Source organism: Syngnathus floridae, chromosome 17, assembly GCF_059516105.1.
Source record: "Syngnathus floridae isolate MCC-2025c chromosome 17, RoL_Sflo_1.0, whole genome shotgun sequence".
In the NCBI taxonomy this organism is placed as follows: domain Eukaryota; kingdom Metazoa; phylum Chordata; class Actinopteri; order Syngnathiformes; family Syngnathidae; genus Syngnathus; species Syngnathus floridae.
The window spans coordinates 5,332,766-5,346,604 of NC_142429.1; the positions used below are offsets into that span (position 1 = coordinate 5,332,766).

The 13,839-nt window shown below is 50.1% G+C and overlaps 3 protein-coding genes across 5 annotated transcripts; 1 reads left to right on the forward strand and 2 right to left on the reverse strand.

Annotated features, from left to right (window-relative positions):
- The first annotated feature begins 542 nt into the window (after nucleotides 1-542).
- LOC148383850 (keratin, type I cytoskeletal 50 kDa-like) lies at nucleotides 543-2,676 on the forward strand. Its single transcript, XM_088357051.1, has 8 exons — nucleotides 543-1,009; nucleotides 1,088-1,170; nucleotides 1,239-1,395; nucleotides 1,509-1,670; nucleotides 1,748-1,873; nucleotides 2,139-2,213; nucleotides 2,284-2,432; nucleotides 2,507-2,676. The coding sequence occupies exons 1-8, from the start codon at nucleotides 611-613 to the stop codon at nucleotides 2,625-2,627; spliced, it is 1,272 nt and encodes a 423-aa protein (XP_088213177.1). The 5' UTR covers nucleotides 543-610; the 3' UTR covers nucleotides 2,628-2,676.
- Nucleotides 2,677-3,267: 591 nt separating this feature from the next.
- On the reverse strand, nucleotides 3,268-7,951 carry LOC148383851 (uncharacterized). Its single transcript, XM_088357047.1, has 3 exons — nucleotides 7,789-7,951; nucleotides 6,134-6,741; nucleotides 3,268-5,769 (listed from the first exon to the last, which is right to left on the reverse strand). Exons 2-3 carry the CDS (start codon nucleotides 6,572-6,574, stop codon nucleotides 4,636-4,638), a joined length of 1,575 nt encoding a protein of 524 aa, XP_088213173.1. The 5' UTR covers nucleotides 6,575-6,741; nucleotides 7,789-7,951; the 3' UTR covers nucleotides 3,268-4,635.
- A 245-nt stretch (nucleotides 7,952-8,196) lies between these two features.
- On the reverse strand, nucleotides 8,197-13,202 carry LOC148383852 (uncharacterized). 3 transcript variants are annotated; one of them, XM_088357049.1, is made up of 4 exons: nucleotides 12,393-13,202; nucleotides 11,348-11,878; nucleotides 10,914-11,131; nucleotides 8,197-10,782 (listed from the first exon to the last, which is right to left on the reverse strand). In XM_088357049.1, exons 1-4 carry the CDS (start codon nucleotides 12,757-12,759, stop codon nucleotides 10,594-10,596), a joined length of 1,305 nt encoding a protein of 434 aa, XP_088213175.1. In that variant the 5' UTR covers nucleotides 12,760-13,202; the 3' UTR covers nucleotides 8,197-10,593. The 3 variants fall into 3 exon arrangements, with proteins under 3 accessions (XP_088213175.1, XP_088213174.1, XP_088213176.1); XM_088357048.1 differs by having other exon boundaries at nucleotides 8,197-10,785; nucleotides 12,393-13,198; XM_088357050.1 differs by having other exon boundaries at nucleotides 8,197-10,785; nucleotides 12,407-12,709.
- Between the last annotated feature and the right edge of the window lie 637 nt (nucleotides 13,203-13,839).

Below are 13,839 nucleotides of genomic sequence, written 5' to 3' on the forward strand. Positions count from 1 at the left end.
AAATCATGTCAACGATCATGCAAATCAACCTGTCAAGAAATGAGCATGAATCATTCCCAAGAGCACCTCAACAAAGAAATGGAGGAGAAACAGGGTTGCAGAAGGAGACTTCATATGATCTAATATCTCAGAGATGTGAACAAGTTTCAAGATGATTTTAGTCTCTTGCAAGTGCACTTCTTTTCTTACGACCTGCCCCACCATTTTAAAGGAGTGCTGCCCTATATCCAACTCGCATTGTCTTCTACGATCTAAAGAAGACGATCTTGTCTTTCTTGATCATCTGATCTGATAAAAGTTTATAAAAAGAGATGCAGAAAGAAAGAGATGGAAATACTCCAAAGATCAGCTCAAGTTCTCTTGTGCTGTCTTAAAAAAGCAAAAGTGGCGTGCATCCAGTCAGACCTGCTGGTTTTCATTCCTCAGCAGAGTGACATTCCCTCCTCCAAGTTGGTGTCAATGGTGACCCCCCCTTCTCCTCCACTCTGGCCCCTGCCTCACCCAAATACCAGATTGACAGACTGACACATACACAATTGACAGAGTGACTCTTTAAAAGGCAGCGGTACGCAGCTACTCGTCACTCTCCATCGAGCATCAGTACACCACCATGAACGCCTTCAGCTCCCGCACTTCCTCCAGGTCAGTCCGGACCGGTTCCGCCATGGGCGGCGGCTTCTCCATGGGCAGCAGTCGCCTCATGTCCATGAGGGCCGGCAGCGTTTACGGGGGCGCGGGTGGCTCCGACGTGCGCATCTCATCAGCGGGCATGGGCGGCGGCTACTCCTCCATCGCCGTGTCCGGGAACGACGCAGTGATAGGCAACGAGAAGTTCGCCATGCAGAACCTGAACGACCGGCTGGCCACCTACCTGGAAAAGGTGCGCTCCCTGGAGAAGTCCAATGCGGAGCTGGAGTTGAAGATCCGTCAGTTCCTGGATAGTCGGGTTGGCCCAGCCAGCCGTGACTACGCTGCCTACTTTGCCACCATCGCCGACCTGAACGCCAAGGTAACCATCAAAACATCGAACAGCCGCGTTGTTAACTTGGGACCCAAAAAATGACATCCGAGTCGTTTGTTGTTGCAGATCCTGGATGCCACCCGAATGAACGGTGCGGTCCACCTGAGCATCGACAACGCAAGACTGGCAGCAGAAGACTTCAAAACTAAGTGAGTCGGCATCCTGAGCGTCTCTCGACCGCCGTGGATGTTGGTCATCATCTGGTCCGCCGCCGCAGGTTTGAAAACGAGCTGGCCATGCGGCTGTCGGTGGAGGCCGACATCGCGGGACTGCGTCGGGTTTTGGACGAGCTAACCCTGACCAGGTCCGACCTGGAGATGCAGATTGAAGGCCTGAAGGAGGAGCTTGTCTTCCTCAAGAAGAACCACGAGGAGGTGACCTGCATCTTCATCTACACTTTCATGTCTTTTGCAAATTCCCTCTTCTGTGCCTTCCTTCTGAATTTCCTTCATCTCTTCTTATCCAAACGACTAATCTACGTGTGTAGGAGCTGTTGGCGTTGCGCACTCACATGAGCGGTCAGGTGAACGTGGAGATCGACGCAGCCCCAGGGCAGGACTTGTCAGCCATGATGGCCGAAATCCGGGAACATTACGAGGGCATCACAGCCAAGAACAACAGAGATTTGGAGGCCTGGTTCAACGCCAAGGTGCAGAGCGGTATTTCCAGTGTGTGTGGTGTCTGCGTGTGTGTGCGTGTCCACATCATGTTTGTGTGTATATTCAGACGGAGGAGCTCAACAAAGAAGTGCAGACACAGACAGTGAGCTTGCAGACGTCCAGGTCAGAGGTCAACGAAGTGAAACGGAGGCTGCAGGCGCTCCAGATTGAACTGCAGTCCATGTTGGGCATGGTAAACCGCTTCACAACTCAAAGTCTGGCTGTCCCTCAGCTCACCAAACTGCTGGGACGGTTTCAGATGGGTGCTTGAGTTCATCTTAACTTGATTCATAATTGGTACCATTAGAGTCTATGTGGGCTTGTCTAACAGGAAGCTACATATGTACACTGTCGAGACACGTGGGTCAGAACAATGACAGATTTGCTGCTCAAGCTTTTACGACATGTGGATGATTTCAGAAGCTTCTTCTGAGCCTTTGTGGTGTTCATTTCCTCAGAAAGCCTCGCTGGAGGGAACGCTGGCCGAGACGCAGAACCGGTACTCCGTGATGCTGTCAGGCTTCCAGATGCAGGTGAGCCAGAAGTGGCAGGCCAGAAGCGTCAAGCCGGGAAGCACGTGTAATGCATTCTCCCGTCTTGCAGGTGTCCTCGCTGGAGGAGCAGCTGACTCAGCTGCGGGCTGATTTGGAGGGCCAACGTCAGGAATACCAAATGCTCCTGGACCTCAAGACGCGTCTAGAGATGGAGATTGCAGAGTACCGCCGCCTGATAGAGGGCGAGACCGTCACCAGGTGAGTCACGTAAGCTCACCGTTGTCATCGTACTTCCGCCCGTCGCCCTCACGTCTGTCCTGATTGGTTCGCAGTGTTTCCGCCGGCTCGACATCCTCAAGCTCGAGCAAGCGCGTGGTGACGGTGGTAGAGGAGGTGGTAGACGGCAGGGTGGTCACCTCGTCCTCCAAGACCTCGTCTTTCGTGTCTCGCTGACATCAACGTTGTCGTGAACAAACTCGACAATAAAGAGCTGAAATGATAACTTTGTTGTGTCTGGGTGTGGTGTGTTGCAACAAAGTTGCAAGAAAATGTTTGGCTGTGTTCAAAATTTCTAGTGATTTAGGGAGTGAGCAAATAATTACAAACAATTCACACTCACACGAATTTATAAACTACCAAAATATTCTATTTTTAGAGCCACCAATCAAAAATAAAATCTTTATACTTACATAAATTGGCCAACTCCTGCCTCCAATTAGATCTTCAGTTCCTCCTCCTGCTTTGTGAATGTTTACATATTGTCCAATCAAAGCATGACCGCATTATTTACGCGATATTATCTTCTCTAAACTGTCTACTGTTGTGATCAAGCACATTTGATGAGCATCTCATGCGTAAAGGCTTCACATACCTTTTGCTGCAACTGTGCGCAAGAGGGCGCCCCCTGCCGGCAAAAGCTACACTTACAGGGACTCAGAAGACTAGCGGAAACGCAAGAAGGGGGCGGGGCCAGAAAGGGATGTGGGCGGAGCTGCCGAGAAATGACAGCCAAACAACTCAAGCCGCATTATTGGCAAGAGGAGTCAATAGATCGGAAGTCATAGTTCATAATTAAAAGACCGCTGCAAAGACAAAAAGAGAACTTTTTTTTTTATATTTGATTGGCAGTACAAGAAATTGGTTCGTTTCAATAAAAGGCATGTGATCATAAAAGACTGGTACAAAATGTGTGTGATATGAAGATAAAGACAAAGAGATGATTAACCTGTAATCATTGTCGGGCGAAAGAGGTGGGAAAAAAAAGTTCATTCACTGCCTCTTAACACAAAGGCTCCAATCACCCAGCAGGGGATGCTGTCACACACACGCACTTGCTCACAAGGAATGTGACATAGAAAAGAAAAACATAGCAAAGTTGGTCAGAATGATGTCATCCTTTCGATGTCATCAGTGTAAACAAGTTAAGCTTCTTTCGATCGGAAACCGACCAACATTCTTTCCAGTCAAACGCACCACTGCATGTACAAGTTGATATGAGTGTGTACATATATATATATATATATATATATATCGATGTGTATAAATATAGAAAAGTACACAGACTTCCGTGTAACAAAGTGTGACTGCAAGCTAATGTTTGCTAGCACCAAGCTTGTCACGCGATTGGTCAGTTGCTTGGCAACGCCTGTAGAAAGCCATTTGAGCATCCATTCCATCTGACAGGGGTCCATGGACGTACGACAAGTTCTCACACGGAGAAGCGTCATATTAGAAGCAGTTTTACCACTACTGACGCCAGTTTTGGTCCACTAGTACAAACGTAAGCTTTGACAAATGATTTGTTTCGAGCTGCAGCAACAATTCATGGATTCATCACCAACAAGTCAGTTATCCAATTAGTTGGCCATTATTTGAATCAATCATTTGGACTCCTTGTTGAAATTGTCAGAATCCTCAGAATTTCCAGCTTTCATGAGTAAAAATTGTCACATTTCTGCAAGTCCTCCATTCCACTACGTGAATTGATAATTGGATTATTTGCCGCAGTACCGTTTTGGTATCGGTACCAAAGTGCTATTTGCAGGTATAGTAACAAAGTCCAAATTTAGGTGTCATGACAATGAAACCGTATGAAAATAGAGCAGGCCTGGAAAATGCAGAGCGAGGAAGTTGGCGTATCTGCTAAGCATATTACTAACGGAATGTCCTCTTCTCTGCTTGTGTGTGGCGGGAATGACGCAAATGCGCGCAACTCCCGCCATCAAAATCGCGCAAGTAAGGCGAGGCAAAAGTTTAAGAATTTGTTTTTTAAAAAATGCTCAAGCGGCTTTCCTCAGACACACTTCCACACTCATGCGCACGAAAGAGCAGAAGAAGCAACAATCAGAAAGGCGCCAAAAGGTAACAAAGAGGTGGCTATATGTAAAAAACAAAAACAAAAAACAAAAAAACAAAAAAAACAAACAAACAAAAAAAAACAGTCGTCCATCAGTCCGTTTGCCTAACGTCCCTCTGCATCAGTGTCTGCATCGGCCTCTGCATCCGCATCGGCGTCCGCATCGGCGTCCGCATCGGCGTCTGCATCGGCGTCTGCAACGGCGTCTGCAACGGCGTCTGCATCGGCGTTTGGACCGGCGTGCTCCCGTTTGTGGATCTGCTGGTGAGCCTTCAGGTGGCCCGACTGGCTGAAGGCCTTGCCGCAGCGCGCGCAGGTGTGTGGCCGCTCACCCGTGTGCACGTGCTGGTGCGCCTTGAGGTGTCCGAGGCGGCCGAAGCTCTTGCCGCACTGCGCGCAGCCGAACGGCCGCTCTCCCGAGTGGATTTTTTCGTGGGTCTTGAGCACGGCAGCGTTGCTGAAAGTCTTGCTGCAGTGCGAGCAGGAAAAGGGCTTGGCCTGACCGGCAGCAGCGGCAGCGGCGTCATGCACAAGAAGGTGGTTGCGGTACGCCGTCTCCTTACCGAAGCTCTTGCCGCAATGCTGGCAGCAAAAGGGCCGCTCGCCCGTGTGGCTCAGCCGGTGCGCCTTGAGCTCCTTGGCCTGGCCAAAGGTCTTGGCACAGGTGTGGCAGGCGAAGGGACGCTCGCCCGTGTGCAGCCGCTGATGGGCGCGCAGGTCGTCGGCCTTGGTGAAGCCTTTGGGGCAGTGGGCGCACACGTAGGGCTTTTGGCCCGTGTGGATGAGCTGGTGCCGCTTGAGGTTGCCGGCCTGGCCGAAGCTCTTGCCGCACTGCGCGCACGTGTACGGACGCTCGCCCGTGTGGATGCGCTGGTGCGTCTTCAGGTTGCCCAGAGTGCTGAAGTTTTTTCCGCACTGCGTGCACGAGAAGGGCTTCTCGCCCTGCATGTTGCGCGGCTTTCTAACCGTCAGGCTTTTGCCCGCCGTCGCCTTCCCTTGGTCGGCCGCCGTCGTCTGGTAGGGGAAGTCGGCCTCGGACTTGGCCATCCCGTCCAGCAGCATCAGCGAGTCGGGTCGCAGCTTGTTCAGCTCGCTGCGCAGCTCGGCCATGTGAATAGACTCCAGAGCGTTGTGCGGCGGCTGTGGCGCTGCCAGGTCCGAGTCGCCCAGCTCTGCGGCGTAGTAACACTGCAGGTCCACGTGGTGGTCCGATTTGATGTAGTCCAGGGTGTCACTCACCTGCCGCAGACAGCAAACAAGTTGGGAAGAAGAACACCACACTCCACAATCAAATGTGTCAGTCCAGCCAAAAGTGACTTGCTTTTTAAGGTTAGCTCGCATTAATACGCTCGCTGATGATTTGTTCTTTACCTACAACACTATATTAACTACGGCAGGGGTGCCCACACATTTTCAGGTAGTGAGCTACTTATAAGGTGATCAAGTCAAAATGATCTACCTACAATAAAAATGCAAAACAAATGTATTTCTTCTATATTATCATTAATTAAGTTATCGTTACTACTTTTACAAAACCAAACCGTATTTTGGGTTCATTCTGAAAAGTTTCATGCTAACTTTTGTACAATGTGCAAGTCAGTACCTGGGAGATGTAGTCAAACACACAGTTGGTCTCATAATGCGACTTGTAGTCCATGTCGTCGGCATGGCGGAAGGGGTCTAGGTGGTGGTCCAGGTCAGCGCGGTGATGCTCCGCCTTGATGTAGTCCAGCCCGCTGATCTCCATCTTGATCTGCTCGTGGCCCAGCTCAGCGGTGGACAGCGGTTGGATCTCGGACAGGTCCACAGTGCGGATCGGCTCCAGGCGCTCCAGGTCCTCCAGGTCCTCGGGCTCGCTCTTGACGCAAGGCAACATGACCAGAGGCTCGGCCACTTCTGCCGCCAGCGAGTTGAGAGTGGGCGTGGGGCCCTCCGAGGTGAGGAGGGCCAGCGAGTGCGGGCCGCCCGACTCCAGGGGGGGCGGAGGAGAGCCGCCCTCCGAGGCCAGGCTCAGACTCAGACACTCGGCCTCCAAGTCCGTCATGGTGAGGGGCAGAGCTCCGTCTGCACCCCACCGCGCCCGAGACCTCCGCTCCGGACGCCGTTCGCCAAGTGGAGGGGCCGAGACGACGGCCTTGAGGAGGAGCCCAATTGACGGCGAATGGGAGGAACCGAGGCCAATGTCAGCACTCGTGCCGTACCGTTAGCGGCCTGCACAGACAACACAATTTCAATGTTCAAGGTTGCAACTTGATTGAATTTGATGTTGTTTTAAAAGCTTTGGTAACCATTCAGTCGAAGCACTGTTTAATAAATTCCAATGTAGACTGATTTTAGACATGATGCAAGATTTATATCCACACTGACCCCTGACACCCCTGGACGAACATGTTTCAAGTACGGTTCTCAGTGCTCATACTTTATCTTCGTTAGCATTTTTTCATACACTGCTATAGTTGCGCATTGCATTGCTAATGTTACCTGCAGGGACTTAAGCTTTAGGTGAAATTGCGAGCGCCCCCTTTAGGTTGCTGATAAATTAGGGGACCTAGGTATGATTTGTTTGTGTGCCTTTTTCCTGGGAATTAACACTCATTACATGTTAATTAAGAGCGAACACATTCAATGAAACAAAAACTTGACTGAACTCCATCCGCTCAGTCACTGTGGGCGCTGAATGAACAACTCATGCTAGGTTTGTTCTGAATCTAACGTCCGTTAGGCTTTTTTGCGGGTTGTCGTCGCGTCGCCGCCACGCGAATCCGCCGAGTGTTGGAATGTGGCCTACGAAGAGCAACGGAACATGGCGGCTCTTCTCTGACTAACTTGCATCGTGTCACACTCTTGTGGACTATTTTAAATGACATGACTGGAGACTGTTCGCTCGAGGGGAGAAAGGGGACGAGACGCAAAAACTGGATGACCACAAAGAGAACAAAAAGTGCCAAGGCTATTGGGCTAGCAACACAGCTAGGCAGTGGCCATCTTGTTTGTCGGCGGATGCTAAGCTAATGGTAGCATGGTGGAGAAAGTGAGCAAGAGCGGGAAGGGGAGCCCCCCCGCCTGTGCCCCCACTTCTCTTCTCGTCGCATTAAACACGCCGAGTAGGCGCAGCGGGGGTCGGCTGACAGATGCGGCCGAAGCGCGTCAGATGACGGCGGCGGTGGAAAGGATGCAAAGAAGGCGGTGGAGGCCCGGCTTCCGGCCGGCTCGGCGGGCCTTATGGCCGGCGGCCTGTTGGTTTCGGCGGCTGGTTACCTGCGGGTGTTCCGCGTCATGGCTGCTTCGGCTCCACTGCCCGCGACTTGTGGCCAACTGCGGCGGACCCGCCACGTCCACCTCGGCCTCTCCTCCCCTCCAACAGTGGCTAAGTCCTCCTCCCTCCTCTTCCTTCTTTCTCCTCCTCCGCCTCCTTTCCGCCTGGCCTCCGTCCGATGAGGCGGGTAACCATGGTAACCGCCACTTTCAAAACCGGATCGATAGGATTTCATGATCACTTATTGAGAACGCAAAAGTAACATGAATTATATTATATGATGAGTAGACAGGCCATTCTGGACAGGACATCTTCATTAGAGCAGGTTTTAAGAGTGCTCATTGCTTCACGTCTGAAGACAAGTAAAACGTGACTGTACCTTGACAACATCAACTTAGCAAAGGAGCAGCTCATTTGTCAACATTTATTGATGTTCTTGGTCAACACTAAAACATTGAAAAGGTCACATCAATGGTCACCATTCAAATACAAAAAGTATCAAAAGTATTGCATCCAATGACAAAACATTTCAGCAACATTACTAAACGTACACACTTTTGATCCCATTTGTGTGTGCGCTTTTGTACATGAAGAGCATCGCTTCTTCTTCCCTTTTAGCGCCAACACGACTGTTCCAAGTCAACAGAAGCAAACAAGTGTTGCTGTACGTCAAACAAGGAGGGAGAAAATGTTCCGATTTCAAGTTAGAAAGAATAAAAGTAGCAATCAAAAGTCCACTGCTTTGAAATAAAGAAAAAAATATAAGGGGATGGTGGGGGCAGTCCATTAAGATCCAGTCCCAATGTTTTTGTTTTTTCCAGACCACGCCCACTGTCAAAACATACAGTTTAACAACATCATATAAATATCAATGACGAGGATATCGACTGGATGAATGCTATCAGATCGGCAAGGAATTAGGACACGGAGATAGCAGGTGACATCCGATTGAACAGGAGAAGGTGACATTGAGTCTTTCTCCATGTTTTCACCAAGACGGCACATGTACTTCCAGATGGAAAACGCTCACGCATTCTCATGGTCAACAAAGCCTTGTCACTTGACACAAACAGGACCATCGCAAAGAACAAACAATAAATCAAAAACAAAAGTCAAGCAGAAAAGCTCCAATTAATATTTCAGCTTTCGTACTTTGAGAGTGAGAAGTGTCGGTTCAAAGTAAAATGTTACGTCCAAAACAGCTAAATTGATTCAAGAATGGACGTGAAAGAAATTAAGATATAGTTGGCGGGACCGGCTAGTGAAGTGAATTTTCTTGCTCGGAATAACGGCAATACTGAAATGGATGGCGGGCTGCAGAGCTCAGAGCAGGCAAGCCAGTTTTACAGTACTGCTCATTGACAATCAAGCGTACCCAAACCTGTATTTTTTTTCTTTTTGATTAATATATATATTTTTTTTTAAATCTAATCTGCACCCATTTCACCTGATCAGATTTGAATTTTGAATTCTCAGTTGAGGTCAATCACTTTTGGTCAAACTCTGTTTGCAAACACTATGAAAAGCTCTTGTTGAGGTTTTGCGAGAGGAAATTGAATCAAAAGCAGAGAAATTCACATTGATGCGCAGTTTGTTCTCGTCAGTGCTTGGCCATCGCCACCAAACGGAAACAAACCGGTGGCGAGCCTACTTGCTGAGGTAACAAACGGAAAGAAAAGACCACCATCTAATGAGGTCATGAGGTATGTGGAGGTGAGAGGTGGAATGCCAGCAAGTCACAGTAAACGTTTACAAGTGAAACATGAGGATAAACTTAACAGCAGTCCTAAGAGCTGAGCCGACGTCAGCTTCGTCGCAGACAACTTTCGAACCCGGTGAACCCGCGCTCGACGGCTCATTTTGAAGCAATACTTTTTTTTTTTGGTATGGCGCCGACGTGAGTGGCAGCCTCCCAGCAGTGTTCTCTCTTTTTCTCTTTGTTTCCTTCTTTTCTCCTGTCTTTTTGTCCATTCGGCGATGCTGGTGCCTTCTACCGCACCTCGGTATCGCTTTGGATGTGATTTATTTATGTTTTGGGGTGTTTTCTGATATTGAGGGGTGCTGGTTGGGCACTGTTATTTTTTTTTTTTTCTTTTGTCTTTTTGCTTTGCTTTGCTTTGATGGCTTTTATCTTTCGCACTTTCTGGCTTTCTTTGTGGCGCCGTTGTATGGCAGCCTTATGAGGGCCTATTGAGTTGCGCTCATGCCATCTGTGTGTCTTTTGTATACCCGCTCTGTGGTATGGATACTGCTGGGGCCTGAATTTCCCTGAAGGAGTAGTCCCAAGGGATTAATAAAGTTGAGTCTAAGTCTACTTAGAGGAGTTTTGTTTTGGAGTTTTCAGGAGAGTCTGGAATGAGTAAATGTGGTAGTCGCGTTGAGATCATTCGTCATTTGTGGCACCCGAAAGCCTTGAGATAGGAATTGAATTGCTTCCTTGCCCGTGCTCGTAACTCAAAACACTTGTATCTCAAATCAGATTTCCCGACAATTTCTTTAAGTTTTGGGGTGTTTAAATGTGCTTCAAGTATGCATGAGTGGCAACACAATAAAAAAAATCAAAACTAGTGCTGCTTCTTATAATTTACATATTGCGAACGATCATCGATGGCGACGGGGGAGATACGTAAATGGAAAAAGTGATCGATTCGACGATGGCGCAGAAAACTGGAGTGGTCATCGTCACAATGAAGGCGTCGTCTCCCTTTTGGCACATTTGACATCGGTCACAAAGACCCAACATAAGCGCACGCATGTGGACGTGTACCATTGTGCCGATGGGTTGGGGCAAGGCGTAGCGGGGGGTCTTACGACTGGTGCTTGGCTTGCAGGTGGCTGCGGAGGCGGCCGGCCGAGGAGAACGTCTTGCCGCAGTGCGAACACTGGGATGGCGAGACGCCCGCGTCGGCGTGGATCTGCCGATGAGCTTTGAGCAGCAACACGCGACTGAACCTGCGCCCGCAGTCTTCGCACTCGGACCAGACCTTGCGTCGCTTCTTCTGCGCACAAAATGACAAATTGTGGGGTTTTTTCAGATTGAATTGAAATTTTCAAAGAATGAAGGACAGTCAAATGTCACCATGCCTTCATTTTAAAGTGCATCAAACTATAGTCACGGTAACAGTACCTTTCTCCCTTTATCCTCCTCCTCCTCTTCTTCTTCTATTCCTTCTTCTTCTTCCTCTTGGTTGTGCTCGTCCTCTTCCTGCTTGGCGCCCTGGTCAGCAGGCGCCACCTCAGCGCCCTGCGGCTTCTTGTGGGCGCCGCCTGCGTGGTCTTCCGGGAGCTGCGACGCCGTCAGTAGACGCTGCAACATGGAGGCTGACGAGCGACCGCCCCAACTTCCTGTTTAGAGAAAAGCAACCCATTGAGAGCTTGCTGAGTTTCCCTTAAATTGCTTTGTCATCTTTAGCTTCAACAGTTGTTGCTGTAAACTGCTGTTTTCAGTCACCTGTTTTCTTTCAATGTGTCTCTAGTAAATACATAAAGGTAAAAAAAAAAAAAAAGGCGTTTGCATTTCTGTCCCAGCAAGTGTGTCAAACATCAGGTGTTTACGCTCACCTGAAGGGCTCAGCGGAGGTGCAGGTGGAGGAGCGGCGTTCCGGTCGGGGCCGAGAACGTCCATGTCCTCCAGGGGCGTCCAGCGGGGATCCTGCAGGGGGGACGACTCTAGGGTCAGCTCCATAATGTGGGGAGGAAGCAGCGGTGGGGTAGGGCCCTCCCTTGAACTGCGCCCAGTCGTCCCGCCTCCTCCCACTGACCCTTTCCAGATGTCTCCGGACCACTCCTGCCCGTACGCCACGGCGTTCGCCTTGTCCTCCGTTCCACGGGCCCCGCCCGCCTCCTCAGCCTTGGGCTGCTCCCGGCCGGCGTATTTGAGGGCATCTTCTAAGCCGCTGCGAGACCCTGGGTTGTCTGGAGCCTCCTGGTGCGTGGTGGCCAGCCGGCGGTCCAGCTGGGTCTGCAGCGTTTGCCTCTCGCACTCCTTCTGCGTGATCTCCAGCAGGAGGTCATCGAAGGACGCTTCTACCATCTTCTTCAGTTGGCACAGGGCCGAGTGCAGGACGCGCTCCATGGCGCACTTCAGCTGCTCTGAGAGGCCACAAGCCAAAAAACAACATTAGTGAAAATTTAGAACTGGACATTTTCAATATGACAACAAATGTACAGGCGTACATCTGGCGAATGTTTGGGTAAAAACAAATTATCCATTCTTTGCAGCCATGTTGGTGAGTGTAAGCCCTGCACACCAGCAGGGATAAAACCGCCAAATAAACAAAAAAAATGCTTTTGACAGTTGAACTGTAAATCAAGCGACCAAAATCAGGAACACTTGACCGTTGACCTGTGTTGTGTTGACATCACAGTGACGTGCCCTGCCACGTTCCTGCCACACCCCCTCACACAACGAGCACATGACCATTCGCCATTTTTGGATCTCGTCATTATGATATATATGCATATATTTTTTTTTCCATGTAATTGTCCGCCAGTCAATCCGCGCGGCCTGTGACGTGGGCACGTTAGCTTACGTAACGCGCTGACTGGCTAGCTGGCGTGTCATGCTGTGTGTTGTTGTGTAACGGCCGCCCGCTCGTTCGCCTACCCACGACTCGGCACCTCTGCTCGAGTCTGCGGCTGTCGGTGGGTACGCCGGTGGATCCGCGGGGCTCGGCCAGTTGCTGGCGTTTTGTCCTGCCCGCTTCCGGGCCGTCGTTTTCGCGGGCCGCCGCCTCCGCTTGGCCCTGCCGGTTGTTGGTGCCCCCCTCGTCATGCCCGCAGGGACTCTCCCACGCCTGCAAGCGGAGCCGAAGGCGGCTGTTCTCCTGCTCCTGGACGGCGGCCTCAAGGAGCAACGCGTTGAGGCTGGAGCCAACCGTTGAGCTGATCTCGTGGACGGCCAGCTGCACCACCTGCTCCAGAACAGACTCGAGCTGGCCCTGGAAGAACGGAATGTACACGGTTCCGTTCATACTAGCGGTTCATGCCGAGGGCCGCTGGGGAAGCCGCCGCCGCCTCCGCCTGGCCAAAGTGAGGGTGGGTCGCGTGCGGAGGGGGACGGCTCGCTTGCTCGCTGCGGCCGTCTGGATGCTCTCGTCGGTCGGCGTCTTCTGCCGCGGCGCTCCCGCCTCTCTGGCACTCCCTCCAGAACTACCGCAACTATCCGAGTAGAGGCGCAGTGCCCTTTCCCGCCCACACGTGTTGACGCCATTTTGAAGTGGGGTGGCTGCGCGATCCTCCCAAAGGCCGAAGCACGAGGCGAGCCCTCCTGGCAGTTGGCAGGCTAGGACACATCAGCAAGTTGATTCTATGACCCTAAGAAACTCACACGAACGCTAAACTGCGCTCCAGTTCGGCTCAGTTGCATCCGCCTTTGCCCAAGTACCGAGTAATGCGCAATACACAACTACCGCCCCCCTCAAAGAATTTTACTCGTTTTCTACGTGTTTTACGGTAACTCGTGCCATCTACGTCATGACGTAACACGTCCTTTTTTTTTTTTCACTAAAACTTTATGAACACAAGTGTTCTTTTCCTTTTTGATCCACTTTGTCAAAGTAAACTTGAACGTATGACCCTGTTGGTGCTCTATTCTGAAAAGAACATGTGCAAACAAAATATAACGTTACGTTTAAAGGATTACAAACCACAACCACTCTTTTGGAGTCTAAAGATGTACCATTAATAATCTTTATATTATGTTGCAAAATGTTTTCATCCATAGATCTAACTTATAAAATCAACCCCATCATTGAAATTATTTTTAAATGAAGTTGATAGTTCAGGTGCCTATAACATACCAAATGTAGGTCATTAAATGTTATTTATTCAGAATTTTTCAACAAATAAGTCTCATAACTTTTCTATGATGACAACTGTTTTATGTATATAAGTTTTTGCTTGTCTGATTAGGTTGTGTCTTTTAATTGTCATGATTTAAATTCCACTCCTAAGTCAGAGCAGCAGAGAATCTGCATGTGCAGACACACCTGAAAAGTTCCCCTTGCCACCGCATGAGGGCGGCAGTGGTGTCAGCCCGAGGGGTGGGGGGT